The sequence below is a fragment of the Salvelinus sp. IW2-2015 genome, linkage group LG4q.1:29, assembly GCF_002910315.2.
Source record: "Salvelinus sp. IW2-2015 linkage group LG4q.1:29, ASM291031v2, whole genome shotgun sequence".
Classification (NCBI taxonomy): Eukaryota; Metazoa; Chordata; class Actinopteri; order Salmoniformes; family Salmonidae; genus Salvelinus; species Salvelinus sp. IW2-2015.
Genome location: NC_036842.1, coordinates 12,785,150 through 12,805,651, shown reverse-complemented (window position 1 = coordinate 12,805,651; position 20,502 = coordinate 12,785,150). Strand labels below are relative to the sequence as shown.

Below are 20,502 nucleotides of genomic sequence, written 5' to 3'. Positions count from 1 at the left end.
AGAATTTGTTCTTAACCGACTTGCCTAGTTAAATGTTTTTCTTTAAAAACACCCCTGGTCATCCCCACTGCCTCTGATCTGGTGGGCTCACTGAACATATGTTTTGTTTGTAAATTGTCTTAGTGTTGGAGTGTGCCCCTGGCTATCTTTTAAATAAAAAAAGAAAACCATGCTATCTGGTTTGCTTATTTATTACAAGGAATGTGAAGTGATTTATACTTTTATTTTTGATACTTACAGTACCAGTCAATTGTTTGGACATCTACTCATTTAGGTTTTTCTTTTTACTCTTTTCTACATTGTAGAATAATGGTGAAGACATCAAAACTATGAAATAACAGATATGGAATCATGTAACCAAACAAAGTGTTAAACAAATCAAAATATATCTTATATTTGAGATTCTTCAAAGTAGTCACACTTTGCACACTCTTGGCATTCGCTCAACCAGCTTTGAGGTAGTTACCTGGAATGCATTTCAATTAACAGGTGTGCCATTCTTGGAATTTCTTTCCTTCTTAATGCATTTGTGCCAATCAGTTGTGTTGTGACAAGGTAGGGGGGGTATACAGAAGATAGCCCTTTTTGGTAAAAGACCAAGTCCATATTATGGCAAGAACAGCTCAAATAAGCAATGAGAAACGACAGTCCATCATTACTGTTGGAAAAGCATTCCAGGTAAAGCTGGTTGAGAGAATGCCAAGAGTGTGCAAAGCTGTCATCAAGGCAAAGGGTGGCACCTTTGAAGAATCTAAAATGTATTTTGATTTTGTTTAACACTTTTTTGGTTACTACATAATTCCATGTGTTATTTCATAGTTTTGATGTCTTCACTATTGTTCTACAATGAAGAAATAGTACAAATAAAGAAAAACCCATAAAAGTTTGACTGGTACTGTAAATATATTTAAAAACAAATGCTTTTAGACTTTTACTCAAGTAGTATTTTACCGGGTGACTTTTACTTTTACTCAAGTATGACAACTGTGTACTTCTTCCACCACTGTGTAATGGGCAAACTATTCCTTGAGTGGGTATATATTTATAGACGACTTCGTGAAACAAATCTTGCCAGGTGATAAAGTGATCAGTGGAACCAAGCTCTTCCTAGAAATTGAACTGCGAAAGAAAATGACATTCAACCTCTCAATGATGGATGGTGAGACAAGCTTAAATGTTAAGTCCCGTCCCCTATTTAGGGAACTATGAGCAGTTCTTGGACCGGTTCCGACTGACATTTGTGTGTACGAGCGCTCTGTGAACCACGCAACATGTACAGGCAGAATTGACGCGTTCATGTAAGCCAATGATGAGATCATAGAGATCCTATTAAATTCAAATTTTATGGCTGAGATGCAGTAGGTGTAATCTGACACCTCATTTGCATAGAGAGCAACACGTCACATTTTCTGGCCTATCCAGACAAGGGATCGATTTCCTCTGGCTGTGAACCTCGCAGCTCAGCTTACAATATGGCATTTGAAACGGGAAAGCAACTGCAGCAAAAGCAGTGTCATCTTGCTGTGATGTTCTTAGATGGATTTAGAGATCAACATGAAAAAACCCAATCATTTCGTAGAATTCAAACAAGAGCACTTTTTCTTGGTCACAGGGGGACTAAATCACTTTGTGCTTAAAGCTGAAGTTATAACGAGTTAGCAGGCATTTGAATGGCGTCTCTGGGCAGAAATGGTACCAATTTTGTACTGCAACTAAGTACAGTTGAAGTCGGAAATTTACATACACTTAGGTTGGAGTCATTAAAACTCCTTTTTTAACCACTCCACAAATTTCTTGTTAAGAAACTATAGTTTTGGCAAGTCGATTAGGACATCTACTTTGTGCATGACACAAGTAATTTTTCCCAAAAATTTTACAGACAGATTATTTCACTTATAATTCACTGTAACACAATTCCAGTGGGTCAGAAGTTTACATACACTAAGTTGCCTATGCCTTTAAACAGCTTGGAAAATTCCAGAAAATTATGTCATGGCTTTAGAGGCTTCTGATAGGCTAATTGACATTTGAAACAATTGGAAGTGTACCTGTGGATGTATTTTAAGGCCAACCTTCAAACTCATTTGCTTGACATCATGGGAAAATCAAAAGAAATCAGCCAAGACCTCAGAAAAACAATTGTAGACCTTCACAAGTCTGGTTCAATTTCCAAACGCCTGAAGGCACCACGTTCATCTGTACAAACAATAGTACGCAAGTATAAACACCATGGGATCACGCAGCCGTCATACCGCTCAGGAAGGATATGCGTTCTGTCTCCTAGAGATGAACGTACTTTGGTGCGAAAAGTGCAAATCAATCCCAGAACAACAGCAAWGGACCTTGTGAAGATGCTGGAGGAAACAGGTACAAAAGTATCTATATCCACAGTAAAACGAGTCCTATATCGACATAACCTGAAAGGCCGCTCAACAAGGAAGAAGCCACTGCTCCTAAACCACCATAAAAAAGCCAGACTACAGTTTGCAACTGCACATGGGGACAAAGATCGTACTTTTTGGAGAAATATCCTCTGGTCTGATGAAACAGAAATAAAACTGTTTGGCCATAATGACCATCGTTATGTTTGGAGGAAAAAGGGGGAGGCTTGCAAGCCGAAGAACACCATCCCAACCGTGAAGCACGGGGGTGCTTTGCTGCAGGAGGGACTGGTGCACTTCACAAAATAGATGACATCATGAGGGAGGAAAATTATGTGGATATATTGAAGCAACATCTCAGGACATCAGTCAGGAAGTTAAAGCTTGGTCGCAAATGGGTCTTCCAAATGGACAATGACCCCAAGCATACTTMCAAAGTTGTGGCAAAATGGCTTAAGGACAACAAAGTCAAGGTGTTGGAGTGGCCATCACAAAGCCCTGACCTCAATCCTATAGAAAATTTGTGGGCAGAACTGAAAAAGCGTGTGCGAGCAAGGAGGCCTACAATCTTGACTCAATTACACCAGCTCTGTCAGGAGGAATGGGCCAAAATTCACCCAACTTATTGTGGGAAGCTTGTGGAAGGCTACCCGAAATGTTTGACCCAAGTCAAGCAATTTAAAGGCAATGCTACCAAATACTAATTGAGTGTATGTAAACTTCTGACCCACTGGGAATTTGATGAAAGAAATAAAAGCTTAAATAAATCACTCTCAACAATTATTCTGACATTTCACATTCTTAAAATAAAGTGGTGATCCTAACTGAGCTAAAACAGGGAATTTTTACTAGGATTAAATGTCAGGAATTGTGAAAAACTGAGTTTAAATGTATTTGGCTGAGGTGTATGTAAACTTCTGACTTCAACTGTATGATCATATTTATTTTCTATTTAGAAGGTGAAAAAAGTCATAATTTGATTGTTATTATATTTAGAAAGCATTTCAACCATTTCCAGCCCTATTCACCCACTTTTGCTGAATAGGGGAAAAATCATATATGATTTGTCATATTTCTATCATATTTGTACTGTGTACATGAGCTTGTGTCCTCAAAAGTGATTACAACTCAGCAATTTCTAACTATTTTTACCGGAAAGGTGAGATTTTAATCTTTCTGGCAGTATAAGCATTACTTGGTATTGTTTATGGCCCTCTCATGATAAATAATTACTTTTGGTATGTCTATTTACGCAGAAATCTACATTTTGATATTACATTTAACTGGTTAAAAATAAACTAATAAATCACAGAAGACCAGCAATGGGTACAACAAATGATTTATAAAAGTAAAAATAGCAATTCAGTAACTGATAAAAAGGATATTTGACAAAATTCTATGATACACAATCTCGATCTACTTCTATCATATTCCCACTTATACTTTGGCTTAACGTGGAGACAAAACCACTCTGGAATCCCAGGATAGACCTTGCACCCACAGAACTAGCAGGATTACCATCTTGACCCTAGCAGACATTAGTTCAGTGTTGAATATTATTGTCCAGATCCCAAGGGCATGAGTTGGCTGGGGATGGTGTCTCCAGACAGGCTCTTGATGAAATTGAATTAGGATGACCCAGGATGTGGCAAGCAGTTGTTTATAATAGACAAGCAGCATATGGTGTAGATTTGACATGTAAGAGCAGTGGACCGGGTGTCCTGTTGTGTCAATTGACTTCAAGCCTCTGTCCTTTCACTAAGAGGTCACAGGACGACACAATGCCTCTTCCTCGTACGGTGTTTTGCTCTGCGGCTGGATGCCAGGGCTTTTTTAGTGGCCTCTCTGAAAATGTCCTCCACGTTTTCACGATATTTGGCTGAACACTCCAGATAAAGCTCAGCACTCATGTGCCGCCTGGTCTCCTCACCCTGTGGAACCAAACAAAGAGTATTCATTGGAAGACAGGGGAGTACTGGATCAGAATTGGAGACTGACACACAGGGCAAATCAGGTGGACTAGGATCAAACATTTGAGAAGCAATTGAAGGCCATCATCCATAATTCAAATGAAATGATTCAAGTCAAAGCTGCACACCGTAAGTTATGTGGATAAACCTGTCATCAGGAGGACAGGTTGATCCTCACCTGTGTGTAAGTAATGGGAGCCTGGTCCATGGCTTTGAGCCTCCTGGTACGTTCCTTATCCTTTCTCAGGTCAGTCTTACAGCCAATCAGAATGACAGGAACATCGCGACAGAAGTGGTTCACTTCCGGGTACCACTGTGTGAGTCAGCAGATCACAAAAGTGAATGTAGGGGTCAGAGGTCAAGGTAGGAAGGAAGGAAGGTGGTCAAAATATCACATTGGGATTGCAAAAAACACTCCATAGACAGGTTGTTTGGTTTGGCTCTACGTCCATTGCATCACACACCCAGGTATCGGTTCTACAAATAGGTGTGTTTTCTTTTGTGTTTACCACCCCCCTCCCTTGCTGTAGTGTTTTATGCTTACAATGTCTCACTCTGACTGCATTCCACATGTCTTTATCACACTGTTTGCATTCATGGCTCTGTATTGACATTTCCCTGCTCATTGAGGGAGGCTTCCAGCACAGTCCCAGTTTGTGCTGTGGTTGATTCACATGTAGCGAGGGGAGTCAAAAGAAAGTACACCACTATATCAAAGTCAATCATTTACAATCATTCATCAAACTAAATTCCTACCTAGACATGACGTCTAACCACTGATAAGAGGTGAACTCGCACAATCCTTTTCCACCTCTCTGTAGTGACTAATGTTGGGTTTGTTGTACAAACCACACTCAGTTAATGTTAGGTTCATTATGCACTGTACTGGGATCCTAGCAAAACACACCGGCCTGTCCAATTCACTCTGTAGTCAGCTGCTTTAGCGTTGGATATTGTTGGGCAGAATATGAATGTTATTGGCTGTCACTGCATAATGTAATATCGTTGATGAATCATGGTCAGTGAGCTTACTTTGATTAAGACATTTTCAAAACTGGTGGGGTTGGTTACGTCATAACAGACTAACACCAGGTTGGCATTCTGATAGGAGAGTGGCCTCAAACGATCGTAGTCATCTTGGCCTGAAGAAGGTACACAGAAATACACAATGTTAAGTGTTTGGTAATTTTTTTTAAAGAAAATAGAGACAATGGTAAACAAGGCTTATCCTTGCAGTCCAAGAATGAAAAAAAATGGCACATTCATAAAATAACAATGTTAAAAGTATGTGAAATTAAAATGTTCCACTTTTATCTAAAAAAAAACAACTCTAGTATGGAACAAGTTGATACAGAACCATGCTGGGGGTGAGTTATAAAACCACATCCTGGCTTCAACTTCCATTTCCTGTAAAATAAAGTGGCTGGTGCAGCAGTTAGGGTAAGCTGATGACTCATGTGAACACTGTGCTGGGACGTGATACTATGTTCCAGGAACAACCTAAGTAGATCATTCTGCCACTTAATAGTCAATACGTGTCATGTAAATATCCAGAGGGGAGTGGAATATCCAGTATTGATAGAGAGCAAGTATAAAGTCATTTCTGAAACTAATTTCTCAGGAAGCCAAGTATCCTACGAGTCTGGATAAAACCCCAAAATCCATAACAAGGATTAGAAATCAAGTTTGACATGATCCTAATCAAATAAAAAACTTTTCAACAGAGTAAAGCATTATTTTGAAGCTACTTGCAAGTAAGTAACAATAAAACAAAGATTTTCAATTCAATCTAGCCATTTCAGCTGATAATCTGAGGTTTCATTGACAATGTCTAGTTAAAAGTTTCAAAGACCAGTCAGATGACAAACACAGATAGAAACAGCATTTCTGTCTATAGATGAGCCTAGGCCACATCCTGTCACAATAGCTTTCTACAAAACTGCTGCTTATCAGTCCTGCAGGAGGGCAAGGTGTAATGCTCAGTGAGATGTCGTGTCATACTCATAGTTTACCAAAAATGTTTTATTAACTACAAAGTCCGACAGTTCTACAATAATTGTTCTACAATAATCCACTATGACATTACAACACAACACCTTGTTCGGGAAAAAGGAGCCAGTCAGAGAAAGTCATAAGACATGTTCAATGCTCATCCTAGTCCAATGTTAGTTTTTACTGCTTATTCTCCAGAAAACAAGAGTATCTTTTTAAAACAGATGGCTATATTAGTTTCTAATTGAAACCCTTTCAGGATCTCTGTTTTGAAACCATTGTTTTGAATGCATTGACATCTGACACAATTCTATCCTTCTCTAGCTTTATGTTCCACCTAGCTGATCAAAGACCTGCTATCAGAATACCTCTGCTCAAACATGACAGGCAAGGTGACTCCACATTCACACCCTGCATATCTGCCCACGTGCAGAAACGTACACTCTGTTAGATATATAGATACTTAATAATACTTACCAGCTGTGTCATAGAGGTTGAGTCGAATCTCTTTCCCTCCATACTTGACTGTGGTGACATATTTCTCAAACACAGACGGAGCATACTTCTGTTAAACAGAAATGACAAAGGGAGAAAGAAATTCCGTATTTCAATCATTTTGCATTTCCTCCATGGGATAATATTAAAGCACAAAATTGAGACATAATAGAACCAAAACTGGATACAGTGCCATAGAACACTACATGTATTCAAAATCTGTCTAGGACAATACCCTAATTATGTAACAACGTTATCTTTGGAGATGGAAGCCTATATTTAGAATAGTGTTATTTCTCTGTTCTCAAATACCATGATTTTGTTTGGGAGTGTTAATGCAGTGTAAAAGGAATATATTTGCCTTAATTAATTATTCGAAAGGTTCATGTTTATGCTGGAACTTTGGCATTACACGCATTTCAGTCTGAACTTGTATAATGAACTAAACATACATCTGCTGACCAAAATTAAATAATGGAGATGTCAATAGAATAATTGTTTTATTTATATTAAGACATTTTAGTAAGATGAAATATATAAACAATATACTTTTATATTAATTTCATGATAGAGAAGTGGAGATAATCATTAGGCTACTCATAACATTTTAGTTTCACAGCCAGCCTCTGAGTATGGCTTGGTGATGACACCCTCAACAGGGCACAAATGAATCATGACTGCATAATTCAATATATTTTTTAAAGGGTGATTATCTTAATCTAAACAATAAAATTCAAACACATTTACCTTCTTATACTCTTATATTTAAAGAGATGCCATGCTGTCCTTACCTCTGGAAAGTCTCCTTTGGCATAGACCATTAGAAGGGATGTTTTCCCACAACCCCCATCACCCACAATAACAATTTTGAGTTCTTCTCCCTTCTTAGCGGTGCCATTGCTTGTCATAGTACCGTTCTCAGTCATATCTCTTCCGTACGGTCCAACAGGTCGCCGTCAGACAGAAGTCAGGGTAACGTCAGTTCCTCCAAACTGAGTCTAAACACATGTCAGTGTTGCACGATAAGCTAATTTAAAGAAACTGAGCTTGGCTAAGTAAGAAGAATAAGTGAGTAAAAAAGGGAAAGGAAGAAACAAAGTTCAGGCTCATCGTAACCAGGTCTTTCCCTCTGCTCACCACTTCTTGTTCCTGTCCAAACACTTCTCACCCACATCATTTTGTTCACCGGAAGAGTCTCTGTGGTAAGACCTGTCATGCAATAGTCAACAGCAGTGCTCTCTCACCTTCCCGCTCTGTAGTCATCTGGCCTGTCCCATAACATCACTAGGTGGTGCTGAGGCTCACACAGAGGCATTGTCTCTATTTAAAAAGGTGTATTGAGTGTGCTTCAGCAAAGTTCTGAGTAGTTCACTCTCCTCTGTGCCCTCCTCCTCCCTCTCAGAGAAGAAATCAATAATGATCAGTGGTATCTGAGAAGTATTGGTGCTCTGTGATATAGAGGGCTATTATTGTAAGGACTCTGATGAAGAGTGGGGTTAGATGGGGTCAGGGATCACACAGGCCTAGTAACCTTTGACTTGATGGATCTGTGCCACCTTGAATTCTAGAGATCTCTTATTTTACTTAGAGTTAGGGACATAACCACTATGGATGAAAAGGCTATTCTATGTCACCCTGTGTGCCTTCACTGGGCCTCAAATTATACTGAAAATGTGACCACTAAACCACAATAAATGTAAGTTGGCAGTTTAGTACTAAAGATACTTTTTTCTTAGCGTAAGATGCAATTTTCTTTTAGAAATCATAATCTCTGAGATGTCTTCTTCATTTTGACAGTTGTCAGTATTTTAAACCACCAACAATTTCAAAAGAGCAAAGACAACACAAGACAGACATCTTATTGATTTATATTTATTTGCAATTCAAAATTATATTTTGATGAACATTTCAAAAGTAAGAGCAAGCATGAAAGACCATTAGGCAAGCAAATATTTTTTTTTAACAATTTCTTACAAAAGTAACATTATATTTTGATTAACATTTTATAAGAGAAAGTACATTTGAAAGACCATTTGGTAAACTGTTAAACATTTTTTTATGTTCAAATGCATACTTTTATGTAACTCTTTTCAACCTAGTGCTTCATTGCCACCTACAGGAATGCCACCAAAAGGGATATTTCATTTTGGCTTCTGACAGGCAGTATGCGTGTGAAAAACAACAAGGAGAGAAAAACTATATTAGACATCTATTTGGTTTAGATAGCATACAGTTTGTGGCAAAATAAATAGACCCAAAGAAAAATAAAGGCAATTTCAATATACACACAATATCTACATTTGTATCAGTGGATTTTGTCATGTTTTTCTCATCTAAATTATGGGACTTATGTGAAGTGATATGTTATATGAATAATAACGTTGGCTATATTCTGTTATTATTGCACCAATAACAGTTAATCAATTTCTCTTATATTTATTCAGCCCTTTGGAGAAGACAGGCAGCTGCCCTATTGAAGGACAAGGCCTATAACACTCATATGCTCTCAAGCGGTTATGGAGCAGGGAAAAGACTATTCAGAAACGAGAGTGAACGCATATGAATAATGTAGGGCCTGTGTTTAAACACATGCATAAACATTCAATATTCGCATTAAATTGGAGTAAAATTAGGTTTTGACTAGCGGTACTAAAATGGCCGCTCTCTCTCTTCTGTCCATTTCGTACTGTGCGCAAATGGTGACGCTGGAGTCGAGGCCAAACTCGAGGAAATCTTGACAGCCTCCACATAATGTATTCGCCTCCAACACTATTATCCATGGGATTCATTTTGATTTGGATAGTGTTGTAGGCGAATACATTTTTTAAGCAACATTTTTGTTTAAATCTTACAATTGTATCTTTATTTTCCTGTGGCATAGGCCTACTGAATTAACACAATTTATGAGCTAAAATGCCATCGTGCACGCAACAGAAATCAACGGGAGTAGCCCAATTTGATCAGTGTAAAGCCCTCCCTATAACCGGTTATATTTCTGTGGGACTGCAATCCAGATTAGAATGGTCAAAATGTGATTCAAGAAATAGACGTGTTGAATGTATAGTCTATGTTAAACGTTTATAACGGTAAATATACATTTTGTAACTTTTAACAGTGTTTAGTCATTTGGCAAATTATCTAAATTACCCTGGGTCTATTTATTTTGAAGTCAATTTTATTTTGTCTATAGGCTCCAGGCGATGAATGCTGGTTGAATACGTTTAAATGTATTATTCTAAATGAAATGCAAAAAAATGGTGCAGTAACCTGTGTCCAGCTCTCCAAATACATTCCAAAACATTTTATACAACTATCGAAAGCAGCATTATCCCCAAAATATAGAAACAATGATTGAGTTATGCTATCATTTTAACTATTAACAGATTGACATAAAGGCCTAAATAGATACCCATCTTGCCTGCATAGAACAGCTTGACGTGCAACGGTCCGAGTATTAGGCTCTGTATTTACGAATGTGCAAAGAGAAATTGTGTAGCCTACTGTACTGCGAGCAGTCGTTGATCTTCTGCACAAGAGGCCCATTCCCTTTTCCCCCCTGGGTGTGCGTTTGTGTTCATTTTATGCTTGCGTAATGCTAACATTGCACAAAAACAGCTGGCCGGCTTTGCCATACAAAAAAAACTTTACTATGATTCAGTCGGATTTTTAAGAGGTCTACCGGTCATAGAAAGACATTTGTGTAACACTTTCTTTTTTTTTACATTTTACCTTCCACTCTAGTTGCTTCTATAATAGTAAAAACACGTCCAGCAATAATTTGAGCACTGAGGAACGAATGGAATGGTCTGCATGGTTATATTCTATATGTCATATTCTCTACAAGAAAGGCCCATCAATTGCTGGTATCTGGTATGCCCAACGCATCAATTTTGTTTTCAGAGGGTGTAAACAACGTCGTTGGATGGCTGGTTTAGACTAGTTTAGCCTCGTGACCTTATGGTTCGACGATCCTTTTACCCTTGGCCAATTACGCAGCAATTGTGCAATGGGTATTGAACCCTTCCTGGAAAACCCAGCTCCTCAACAGTTGACTCTAAAACAGTTCCGACATGTAGACTATGTTCTCTGTTTTTGACAGTGAGGTTATTCAACCGCTGTGTTGATCAAGAGACTAAGATTGATCAGCATTATGCATGGCATAGACTACTGTACGCATAGCAACTGTAGCCAGACGAGCACACCTGGAGACCCTTACTCAGGAAAACAACCTCACCACACACACACACAGCTTTGTTCCTATTGTTCTGCTTTACCTATAGGATGGATTACATCTTGCTTGTCTGACATGTAACATCTTCTGAGTAGCTGATCAACACCTCGAAATACAACATCGAACCATTATCTTGAAGGGGAAATAGAGAGCACGAAGAAGTCTGAAATCCCCTTTGAGTATCCTGAACGAAATACAGCACTATGTTCGAAATCTTTTCTTCTGACCTTATATGGCTGTGTGGGTGCAGTTCTCTCAGACGCGTGGCAACCGGCCAGATTCTCAGATTACTGTCGTTCGCCAAAACCGGTTTAGATCTACCAGCAACTAGACTGAATGTGCCATATTTCTCCGCTCTGTCGTTTGAATTCTGCTGTAGCCTACACTCTTTTACACACACACACACACACCCGTTGAAGTCATATTTCTTGCGCACCATTGATATGCTACATTTCCAGTGAGCAAACAGAGACCTGTGTGGGAGACTCAGTTATTTTTTGCGACTGACTATTTCGCCCAGCAATGGCGCAGCAACATAACCAGCACATAGTGATCTCGTTTGTCTGTGAAGAAGCCATTTTGAAATTGAGAACAGAACAGCAGAGAGAAGCCATTAAACAACAGTACATATAAAAAGGTCGTTTTTGGACAAGTGGGAGCAATGAGATGTCTACAAGATTAATGACCCCTTAAAGCATTTCAGTGCTCCCAATAAGACATCTTTCTATTGGATTACATGTTTAATTAACTGTAAGTGTATGATTAGTATTTAATTCCAACAATATAATTTCACTTTTATTTCAATATAATATTTGTTAAGATAAACTTGGATAAATACATCCTTGGTGAACCTGCTTCTTAAAACAATCAACTTTCCCATTATTGTTGTTTAGAACTATAGCCTATGCTTTGAGACGGCTCAAAAACCATTACCTTTCAAATGACAAGATTTCCATGGCAGTATGTTATGTCGTGTAGCTAGCTTCACTTTTAACATCTTCAAATTCGAGGGTGAGGGATTTGACTGCAATTCTGTCTTCAGGAAGAGAGAGGGGAGTTGGTTTGCATACTGCTCTCACTGATGCTGATGGAAGATTTTCAGCATTTGTTATTCGTTGGTCAAATAGCAGTAAAGACTAAGTCAAAAGCTTCAATTGAAATAGTTTTGGGCTAATTGTTTTCTTCCTTTTTAGGTGTTGCATCCCCACCCCTCCCTTAAGCCAATATTAGAGGATCCGAAGATGGGAATGAAAACGTTCCATTTCCCCCTGCATTTAGGCCTGATAAATGTATTTCGTCACAATGTTAAGGTAAATATTTTCATTAGTTTCATTTTTCATCTGCTTCCTGTTGGATTCAGTATCTATGTGGTTAGCCTTTGGGGATACTAATAAGTAGGATTGTGTCTGGAATTCTACAGAAATAAAAATATGCCCTTGAAGCAAGGTCAGGTAAATGTTACCCTCACATTCGTTCTGTCTAATGCCCCCCAAAAATTAGGCCTATAGCCTTCTCCTTACTATGAACCTTTATCATTTGACACATTTAGTGCATGAGCCATCATTTGAAGGAAGAATACTTACTGACTTTCAGGACTTTCAGGGCATTAAAGGTATCTGTTGTGTAACTAGATGCTGTAGCCTGCCATGTGAAAGATGTGAAGCAACCACTCTTTAATGTAGAAAAAGGGGGTTAGTTGAGAACAAACAGCCAATTTCCAGATTCAGCATTTTTGAGAAAGGCCATTTGCTCTCAGGCCTGTTTTGTGCTGACATTAGAGCAGCAAATATACTTAGCCTCTGATGGATATAGTTAAAACAGCATGCAAATTAATGTATTGAAGAGAGGTGGCAATTCTACTGACACCATTACTCATAAATGATCAATGTATGATAGAAGTCAATGAATAAACAGAATTGTGATATTTTAATAACAGTAACTGCACATTTCCTACATTTTAAAATGTACAAAAGTTAATAAAATGTAATTTACAAATGCTATCATACATGGCCATTTACAGTGCAAAATGCCATTACAATGTCATTATACTTTTTCTCTTCATAGCAACTACAAGCTGTTTATTCACTATTTTTTACTTTAGAATCACAAATACTTTTATGGGTGTGCCATGACCTAGTTAGGACAAAGATGGATTCCAAGCAGAGGAGAAAAAAGGTTAAAAATGTCAAAGGGATAACATCCAGTATTTTATCTTCCTTCTTCTCAATCCTGTCAATGAGGAATCATTGTAATTTATCATAGTCCATAAAGAGATGAGGAAATCAAGTATAAGATCCCTTTTGGAACAAAGGAAACCCATATTGGCCATTGAGTCCCATTTCAGGAAAATGGCTGCTGAGCGCGCGCTCAGCCCTTTCTGCTCACTGTTAAAGGATTCCTCAGCCGTGCCTCTAATAGCAGAAGCTAAAATGGAGCTTCGCTCTGATTGGCCAGTGGAACTGCTACTGTTAACCAGCCAATTGCCCAAGCACTGCAAAATATCATGCAATGGATGGTACATCTCCTTAGCATACTTAACACAAAAGCTCAAAAAGGCAATTGAACAGATTAATAATGCAAAACGTGTCGGCTAAGATAAATGGTTACTTTAAAATCTCCCCATATTTGGCTTTTGGATATTATAAGGGTATTACAGACTATAAGTGCATAGGTTATAATGTAGTCCTAGTCTGCAGTCGCAAACTGTTTTTGAATAATGTTTTATTTACGTAATATATTGTAAACAGACCCAACAGTTTTCCTGAGAAGCACCATTAGCACAGCTCTAGGGTCAGGTTTTAAAATTCCTTTGGCTAACCTTTTCAATCAGGAATTAAAACGTAATACTGACCCTAGATCTGTGCTTAGACAGAACTTGCGTCTGCCTTCTATGTCCATCTTGTTTGCCGTTTGAGTAAATGTAGGCGGTAGATTCAACACTTATTACATGCCCAATGTGCGAGCTATAGCTACTATACAATTACTTTTAATATTTACATTAAAATGCAATACATATATTGATTTATTAATGTGATTTTGTGTTTAAAATTGTCCCATAATATTCCAAAATATACGCATACGTAAAGAACCTCGAATCGAAAGTGCGAATGGTATGAGGGAAGGGAAGCTCAATAGTGGTGTATTGTGGGAGAGACCGAAACCCCAGACTGGAGGCACAATATGTGTTGGCTCGCAAAAAGGAGGCAGTATCCTTTAAATCATGTAGTGTAATCAGTGGGAGGTAAACGATCTCGCCGTTTGATTATTAAAATATCGTTCGATCGGGTATAAATCATGTCCAAGCCAGGGGAAAGAAACAGGCTAAACGAAGACCATGGCAGAAAGCAGAGTTCAAGTAAGCCTGCTCTTTTTTTTCTTTCCTCTGTAATGCCTGTTTCGGTTACTGGGATACTCTTCTGACCCCCATTTTCTTCCTCAATATTTGCAAATGCAAGCATCTACTACTGTAGGCTATCGCTACAATGTAACGAGGGTTCGAGTCTGTTGTTCTCATCTTCTTGAAATGTCTACACAGGTTTGGCGAACGGCATGGACAACCACCATCCCGTTTGCAGTTCGGGAGAGAAACGAAGTCACCATTGGAGAAGTTTCAAGTTGATTATTGACCCAGCTTTGAAAAAGGGATCGCACAAACTGTATCGTTACGATGGAACGACTTTTAACATGCCCGTAAGTGTTACATCCGTATTAGAAAAGAGAAACCCCTTCACTACATTGTTGCATAGTGTTCGCCTCAAAGATTGACACAATGTACATTGTTAGTGGGCAGGACACGTTACTTTCTGCACCTGACACAGTGCATCAAAAGTGTCACTATCCCGTCGCTACAAACGCAGTCAAGGGTTTATGTGGGGGAAAAACTCCAATCAACTTGATTGATCGGCAATCTGCCTGTTATAATATTCCTGCTTGTCAGAACTTTGAATGGTTAGGCTACATTTTATCATTCATTCTACAGAACCCTGGGATGCCACCCGTCGATATCGTCCGAGACCCGAGAATCGGTCGTCTCTGGACAAAGTACAAGGAGACCGATCTGCCGGTTCCGAAGTTTAAGGTAGGCTAATGAGTTAAACACTAAGATCTTAACCGAATGTGCAATGATTTAGACATTTTCGGGCTGTTACAGCCTTCTAAAGTTCTGAAGTTTTAGGTATGCAGACACACCCCCCTGCTGATGTTGATTGTGTCATGTTTTTTATTTAGGATGTAGTGCGCCAGGCAGGCAACACATGCTACTGTCCCTTTTATAGAATACACATTTTGCATGTTGTAGCCTATGTCAACACCATTCTATAGTGGTTATTTGTTTTTTTTTAAATGTGAACAGCAGCTGTCCTAAAAGGATGATATTTAATCAGGTATACATGCATTTTATTTTTGTTTGTAACATTGAAGCCTGTAACGCAGGTTTCAATGGCTAATGGATACATATGCTGTAGCCTGAATAATGTAACATTCATCATTTAATGCAACTATTTTATTTCTCCAGATTGACGAATGTTACATCGGCCGTGTTCCACCCAAGGAGGTGACATTTGCAAGGCTGAATGATAACATCAGAGAAGGTTTTTTGACTGACATGTGCAAGAAATTTGGAGACATAGAAGAGGTGGAAATTCTCTACAATCCGAAGAACAAAAAGCATTTAGGAATAGCTAAAGTTCTTTTTGGAACTGTAAAAGCAGCCAAGGATGCTGTCCAGACTCTACACAACACGTCTGTCATGGGCAACATCATCCACGTGGAGCTGGATCCTAAAGGTAAGCAATCTTTGCATGGGCTAAATATATGAGAGTATTTATAAATAATGTGCAATTAATTCTGTTGTAGAAACTACATTTACGTATATGTGGTAACTTGATCCTTTATTTATAAGGTGCCACTAATTCAACTTTTGAAGGAGAACATTTAGTCACGTGTATACATTTACTCTGGTTGCTTGGTTACCAGTGTAATTGCATCTCAATGTCAGTACGATTTACATGGAATTCAGCCCACGAGCATCAAAACGGTATACAAACTGCAGAACGGTATTTTTTAGACTAGAATACAAATACAGATGAAACACTGTTAGGCCTATATCGGTTTTGACTTGTTTATTTGATTTATATCTGATTATTGCAGTAATCATTGAATGAGTTATACTTGTAGTTGTTTCTTTCTTTCTGTGCACAGGGACGGCCTATAATCAAACAATTAGGCTTGAAATAAATTAAACTAAATTAAACTAAACTTAATTTCAGCATATAATTAAACAATATTTTACCTGTTCATGCTAGCTGCATTTTACAATCTTAATATCTTTGGCTGTAGCCATTAATATCGGTAATGAAGGACATCATGTATCTTATTTAAAATTGACACATCAAGAACCTGCAACAGTTATATTCTCTTAAAGAGACAGTGGTTCCTCTCATGTCAGCAGAAGGTGCTCAGTGATGCATTTGGTTTATAGGCCTACTGGTAGCCTATTCAGTAGCCTATATAGAAAGGCTGGAGATAAAGCAGAAAATCTTAGGCCTGCTGAGTACTGTCAATTTGTTATTATATTTTCACCTGCCAGCAGTAGTAGGCATATATCCCTGAAATTAATTTTTAAATTAGGCTAATGACCTCCATGTGTAGCTGCTGATTTAAAACTTCCATGAAATGTCACGAGAAAATGTCTTGTTATAAATCATGCAGAAATTCCTCCAAACCATAATTTTCTGTTCAAGTTTTATAAAATGAATTGAATAGTAATGTCTTCAGAAAGTATTCATACCCCTTGATTTATTCCACATTTGATTGTGTTTCAGCCTGAATTCATGTTGGATGAAAAAATATATAATTCTCATCCATCTACACACAATACCACAATACATAATGACAAAGTGAAAACATGTTTTTAGAAATGTTTGCAAATCTATCTAATTTACATAAGCATTCATACACCTGAGTCAGTAGAAGCACCTTTGGTAGCGATTACAGCTGTGTCTTTCTGGGTAAGTCTCTTAAGAGCTTTCCACACCTGGATTGTGCAACATTTGTCCATTTATTCTTTTCAAAACTAGCTCTCTCAAATTGGTTGTTGATCATTGCTAGACAACCATTTTCAGGCCCTGCCATGTATTTTCAAGTAGATTTAAGTCAAAAGTTATTTGGACACTCATGAACATTCACTGTGTTCTTGGTAAGCAACTCCAGTATAGATTTTGCCTTGTGTTTTAGGTTATTGTCCTGCTGAAAGGTGAATTCTTCTTCCAGTGTGTGGTGGAAAGCAGACTGAACCAGGTTTTCCCACTAGGATTTTGCCTGTGCTTAGCGGCATTCAGTTTATTCTTTTTATCCTGAAAAACTCCCCCGTCATTAAAGATTACAAGCATACCCATAACATGATGCAGCCACCACTATGCTTGAACATATGGAGAATGGTACACAGTAATGTGTTGTATTGGATTTGCCCCAACATAATTTTGTACTCAGGACAGAAAGTGTATTGCTTTGCCACATTTGTTGCAGTATTTCTTTAGTGCTGTTGCAAACAGGATGCATGTTTTGGAATATTTGTATTCTGTACAGGCTTCCTTCTTTTCACTCTGTCAATTAGGTTAGTATTGTGGAGTAACTAAAATGTTGTTGATCCATCTTCAGTTTTCTACTATCACAACCATTAAACTCTAACTGTTTTAAAGTCACCATTGGCCTCATTGTGAAATCCCTGAGAGGTTTCCTTCCACTCCGGCAACTGAGTTAAGAAGGACACTTGTTTTTTTGTAGTGACTGGGTGTATTGATAAACCATCCAAAGTGTAATAATTAAATTCACCATGCTCAAAGGGATATTCAATGTCTATTATTTATTTGTACCCATCTACCAATAGGTGCCATTCTTTGAGATGCATTGGAAAACCTCCCTGGTCTTTGTGGTTGAAATTCACTGCTTGACTGAGGGACCTTATAATTATCTGTATGTGTGGAGTACAGAGCTTGAAGTAGTCATTAAAAAATCATGTTAAACACTATTATTGCACCTAGAGTCCATGCAACTTATTATTTTAATTGTTAAGCATATTTTTACTCCTGAATTGTATGCTTTCCATAACAAAGGTGTTGAGTACTTATTGACTCAAGACATTTCAGCTTTTCATATTTTATTTATTTTTTGTAAAAATGTCAAACAACATAATTCCACTATAACATTATGGGGATTTTGGGTAGGCCAGTGACAACTCAATTGAATCCATTTTAAATTCAGGCTGTAACACAACAAAATGTGGGAAAAGTAAAGGGGTGTAAAGGCCCTATATATCACATATTATTGCATATACATTATTTTGTATTTATTGCTGTGCATGATGTTCTTTTTACTCACCACCTAAGGTGTCAACTAAAGGGTAACTGAGAAATATAATTTTCTATTTCAGTAAGGTGCCACCAAACCTTTATTGTACCATATCTTAACCTTATCCATTCAGGAGAGAATCGCCTTCGATACTTCCAGTTACTTCTGAATGGCACCTTCACCCCTCGGACACTTCCGGTGGGAGGAGAAGTGTCCCCTCGTAGCCTGGCAGAGGCTCTTCTGGTAAGACCACCATTTTTGTGTTGTTGTTTAGCAGCACTTATGTTGTATTTGAGAAAATGTGCAAGTGTTCCATAACAGGCTCACAATAAAGGTAAGCATGTTTAATTTGTCTGAACATTCTATTTGATGTACCTTTTGTAGTACTCGTCTCTCTGCAGTGCCCACTGATAGACAAGGCCCTAGTCCCTTGAATTGATTGTAAAGTTCTGAGCATAATCCTGAGTCTCCCAACTTTCAAGGAAAACTCCAACCAAAAATGATCTTTTGGTGTTTGTCCATTGTTGACTTAGTTTTCAAGATATGTAATTTTCAAAATGCAGAAATCATCCCTGTATGTTCCATAGTCAATATATACTGCAGAATAGCCAGTGTATCTCACCAGAAATGTAGTTCAGTTGAAGACCTAGTTAAGTAATTACTGTCAGTAGTTTTTCCAGCTTCCAAAGGTTTGTTTGGTGAATCATTTTGCTCTATGCCTGAGTCATTTACCCATTTCAGACAGATGTGGTTTATTACATCTAATAAAGAATATATGTATATACAGTGGGGAGAACAAGTATTTGATACACTGCCGATTTTTCAGGTTTTCCTACTTACAAAGCATGTAGAGGTCTGTAATTTATCATAGGTACACTTCAACTGTGAGAGACGGAATCTAAAACAAAAATCCAGAAAATCACATTGTATGATTTTTAAGTAATTAATTTGTATTTTATTGCATGACATAAGTATTTGATACATCAGAAAAGCAGAACTTAATATTTGGTACAGAAACCTCTGTTTGCAATTACAGAGATCATACGTTTCCTGTAGTTCTTGACAGGTTTGCACACACTGCAGCAGGGATTTTGGCCCACTCCTCCATATAGACCTTCTCCAGATCCTTCAGGTTTCGGGCTGTCGCTGGCAATACGGACTTTCAGCTCCCTCCAAAAGATTTCCTATTGGGTTCAGGTCTGGAGACTGGCTAGGCCACTCCAGGACCTTGAGATGCTTCTTACGGAGCCACTCCTTAGTTGCCCTGGCTGTGTGTTCGGGGTCGTTGTCATGCTGGAAGACCCAGCCACGACCATCTTCAATGCTCTACTGAGGAAGGAGGTTGTTGGCCAAGATCTCGCGATACATGGCCCCATCCATCCTCCCCTCAATACGGTGCAGTTGTCCTGTCCCCTTTGCAGAAAAAACATCCCCAAAGAATGATGTTTCCACCTCCATGCTTCACGGTTGGGATGGTGTTCTTGGGGTTGTACTCATCCTTCTTCTTCCTCCAAACACGGCGAGTGGAGTTTAGACCAAAAAGCTCTATTTTTGTCTCATCAGACACATGACCTTCGCCCTTCCTCCCTCTGGATCATCCAGATGGTCATTGGCAAACTTCAGACGGGCCTGGACATGAGCTGGCTTGAGCAGGGGGACCTTGCGTGCGCTGCATGATTTTAACAATGACGGCGTAGTGTTTACTAATGGTTTTCTTTGAGACTGTGGTCCCAGCTCTCTTCAGGTCATTGACCAGGTCCTGCCGTGTAGTTCTGGGCTGATCCCTCACCTTCCTCATGATCATTGATGCCCACGAGGTGAGATCTTTGCATGGAGCCCCAGACCGAGGGTGATTGACCGTCATCTTGAACTTCTTCTATTTCTAATAATTGCGCCAACAGTGGTTCCTTCTCACCAAGCTGCTTGCCTATTGTCTTGTAGCCCATCCCAGCCTTGTGCAGGTCTACAATTTTATCCCTGATGTCCTTACACAGCTCTCTGGTCTTGGCCATTGTGGAGAGGTTGGAGTCTGTTTGATTGAGTGTGTGGACAGGTTGCTTTTTATACAGGTAACAGAGTTCAAAAC

General features: G+C 38.6%; 2 protein-coding genes across 4 annotated transcripts in view; one reads left to right on the top strand and one right to left on the bottom strand.

The window, feature by feature from the left end:
- Positions 1-3,702: 3,702 nt before the first annotated feature.
- rhof (ras homolog family member F) lies at positions 3,703-8,708 on the bottom strand. The gene is made up of 5 exons (XM_023983778.2): positions 7,630-8,708; positions 6,821-6,908; positions 5,384-5,493; positions 4,530-4,664; positions 3,703-4,312 (listed from the first exon to the last, which is right to left on the bottom strand). Exons 1-5 carry the CDS (start codon positions 7,762-7,764, stop codon positions 4,148-4,150), a joined length of 633 nt encoding a protein of 210 aa, XP_023839546.1. The 5' UTR covers positions 7,765-8,708; the 3' UTR covers positions 3,703-4,147.
- Positions 8,709-8,763: 55 nt separating this feature from the next.
- setd1ba (SET domain containing 1B, histone lysine methyltransferase a) overlaps positions 8,764-20,502 on the top strand; it is a 30,011-nt gene continuing 18,272 nt past the window's right edge. Inside the window, exons 1-6 of one of the 3 annotated variants that reach the window (XM_023983777.2) lie at positions 8,764-11,819; positions 12,263-12,379; positions 14,605-14,759; positions 15,049-15,147; positions 15,583-15,853; positions 18,550-18,659. In XM_023983777.2, the coding sequence (XP_023839545.1) occupies positions 14,619-14,759; positions 15,049-15,147; positions 15,583-15,853; positions 18,550-18,659 (621 nt within the window). In that variant the 5' untranslated portion in view covers positions 8,764-11,819; positions 12,263-12,379; positions 14,605-14,618. Of the gene's footprint in view, positions 11,820-11,860; positions 12,380-12,415; positions 14,425-14,604; positions 14,760-15,048; positions 15,148-15,582; positions 15,854-18,549; positions 18,660-20,502 lie in introns of those variants that run through there. The other 2 variants (XM_070441548.1, XM_023983776.2) reach the window with 2 other exon arrangements.

Coding starts and splice junctions, on each gene's coding strand:
- rhof (XM_023983778.2), bottom strand. CDS start 7,764: ATGACTGAGAACGGTACTATGACAAGCAATGGCACCGCTAAGAAGGGA. Junction 4,665..5,383: donor TTGAAAATGTCTTAATCAAA/GTAAGCTCACTG, acceptor TGACTCACACAG/TGGTACCCGGAAGTGAACCA. Junction 4,313..4,529: donor CTCCCATTACTTACACACAG/GTGAGGATCAAC, acceptor TTGGTTCCACAG/GGTGAGGAGACCAGGCGGCA.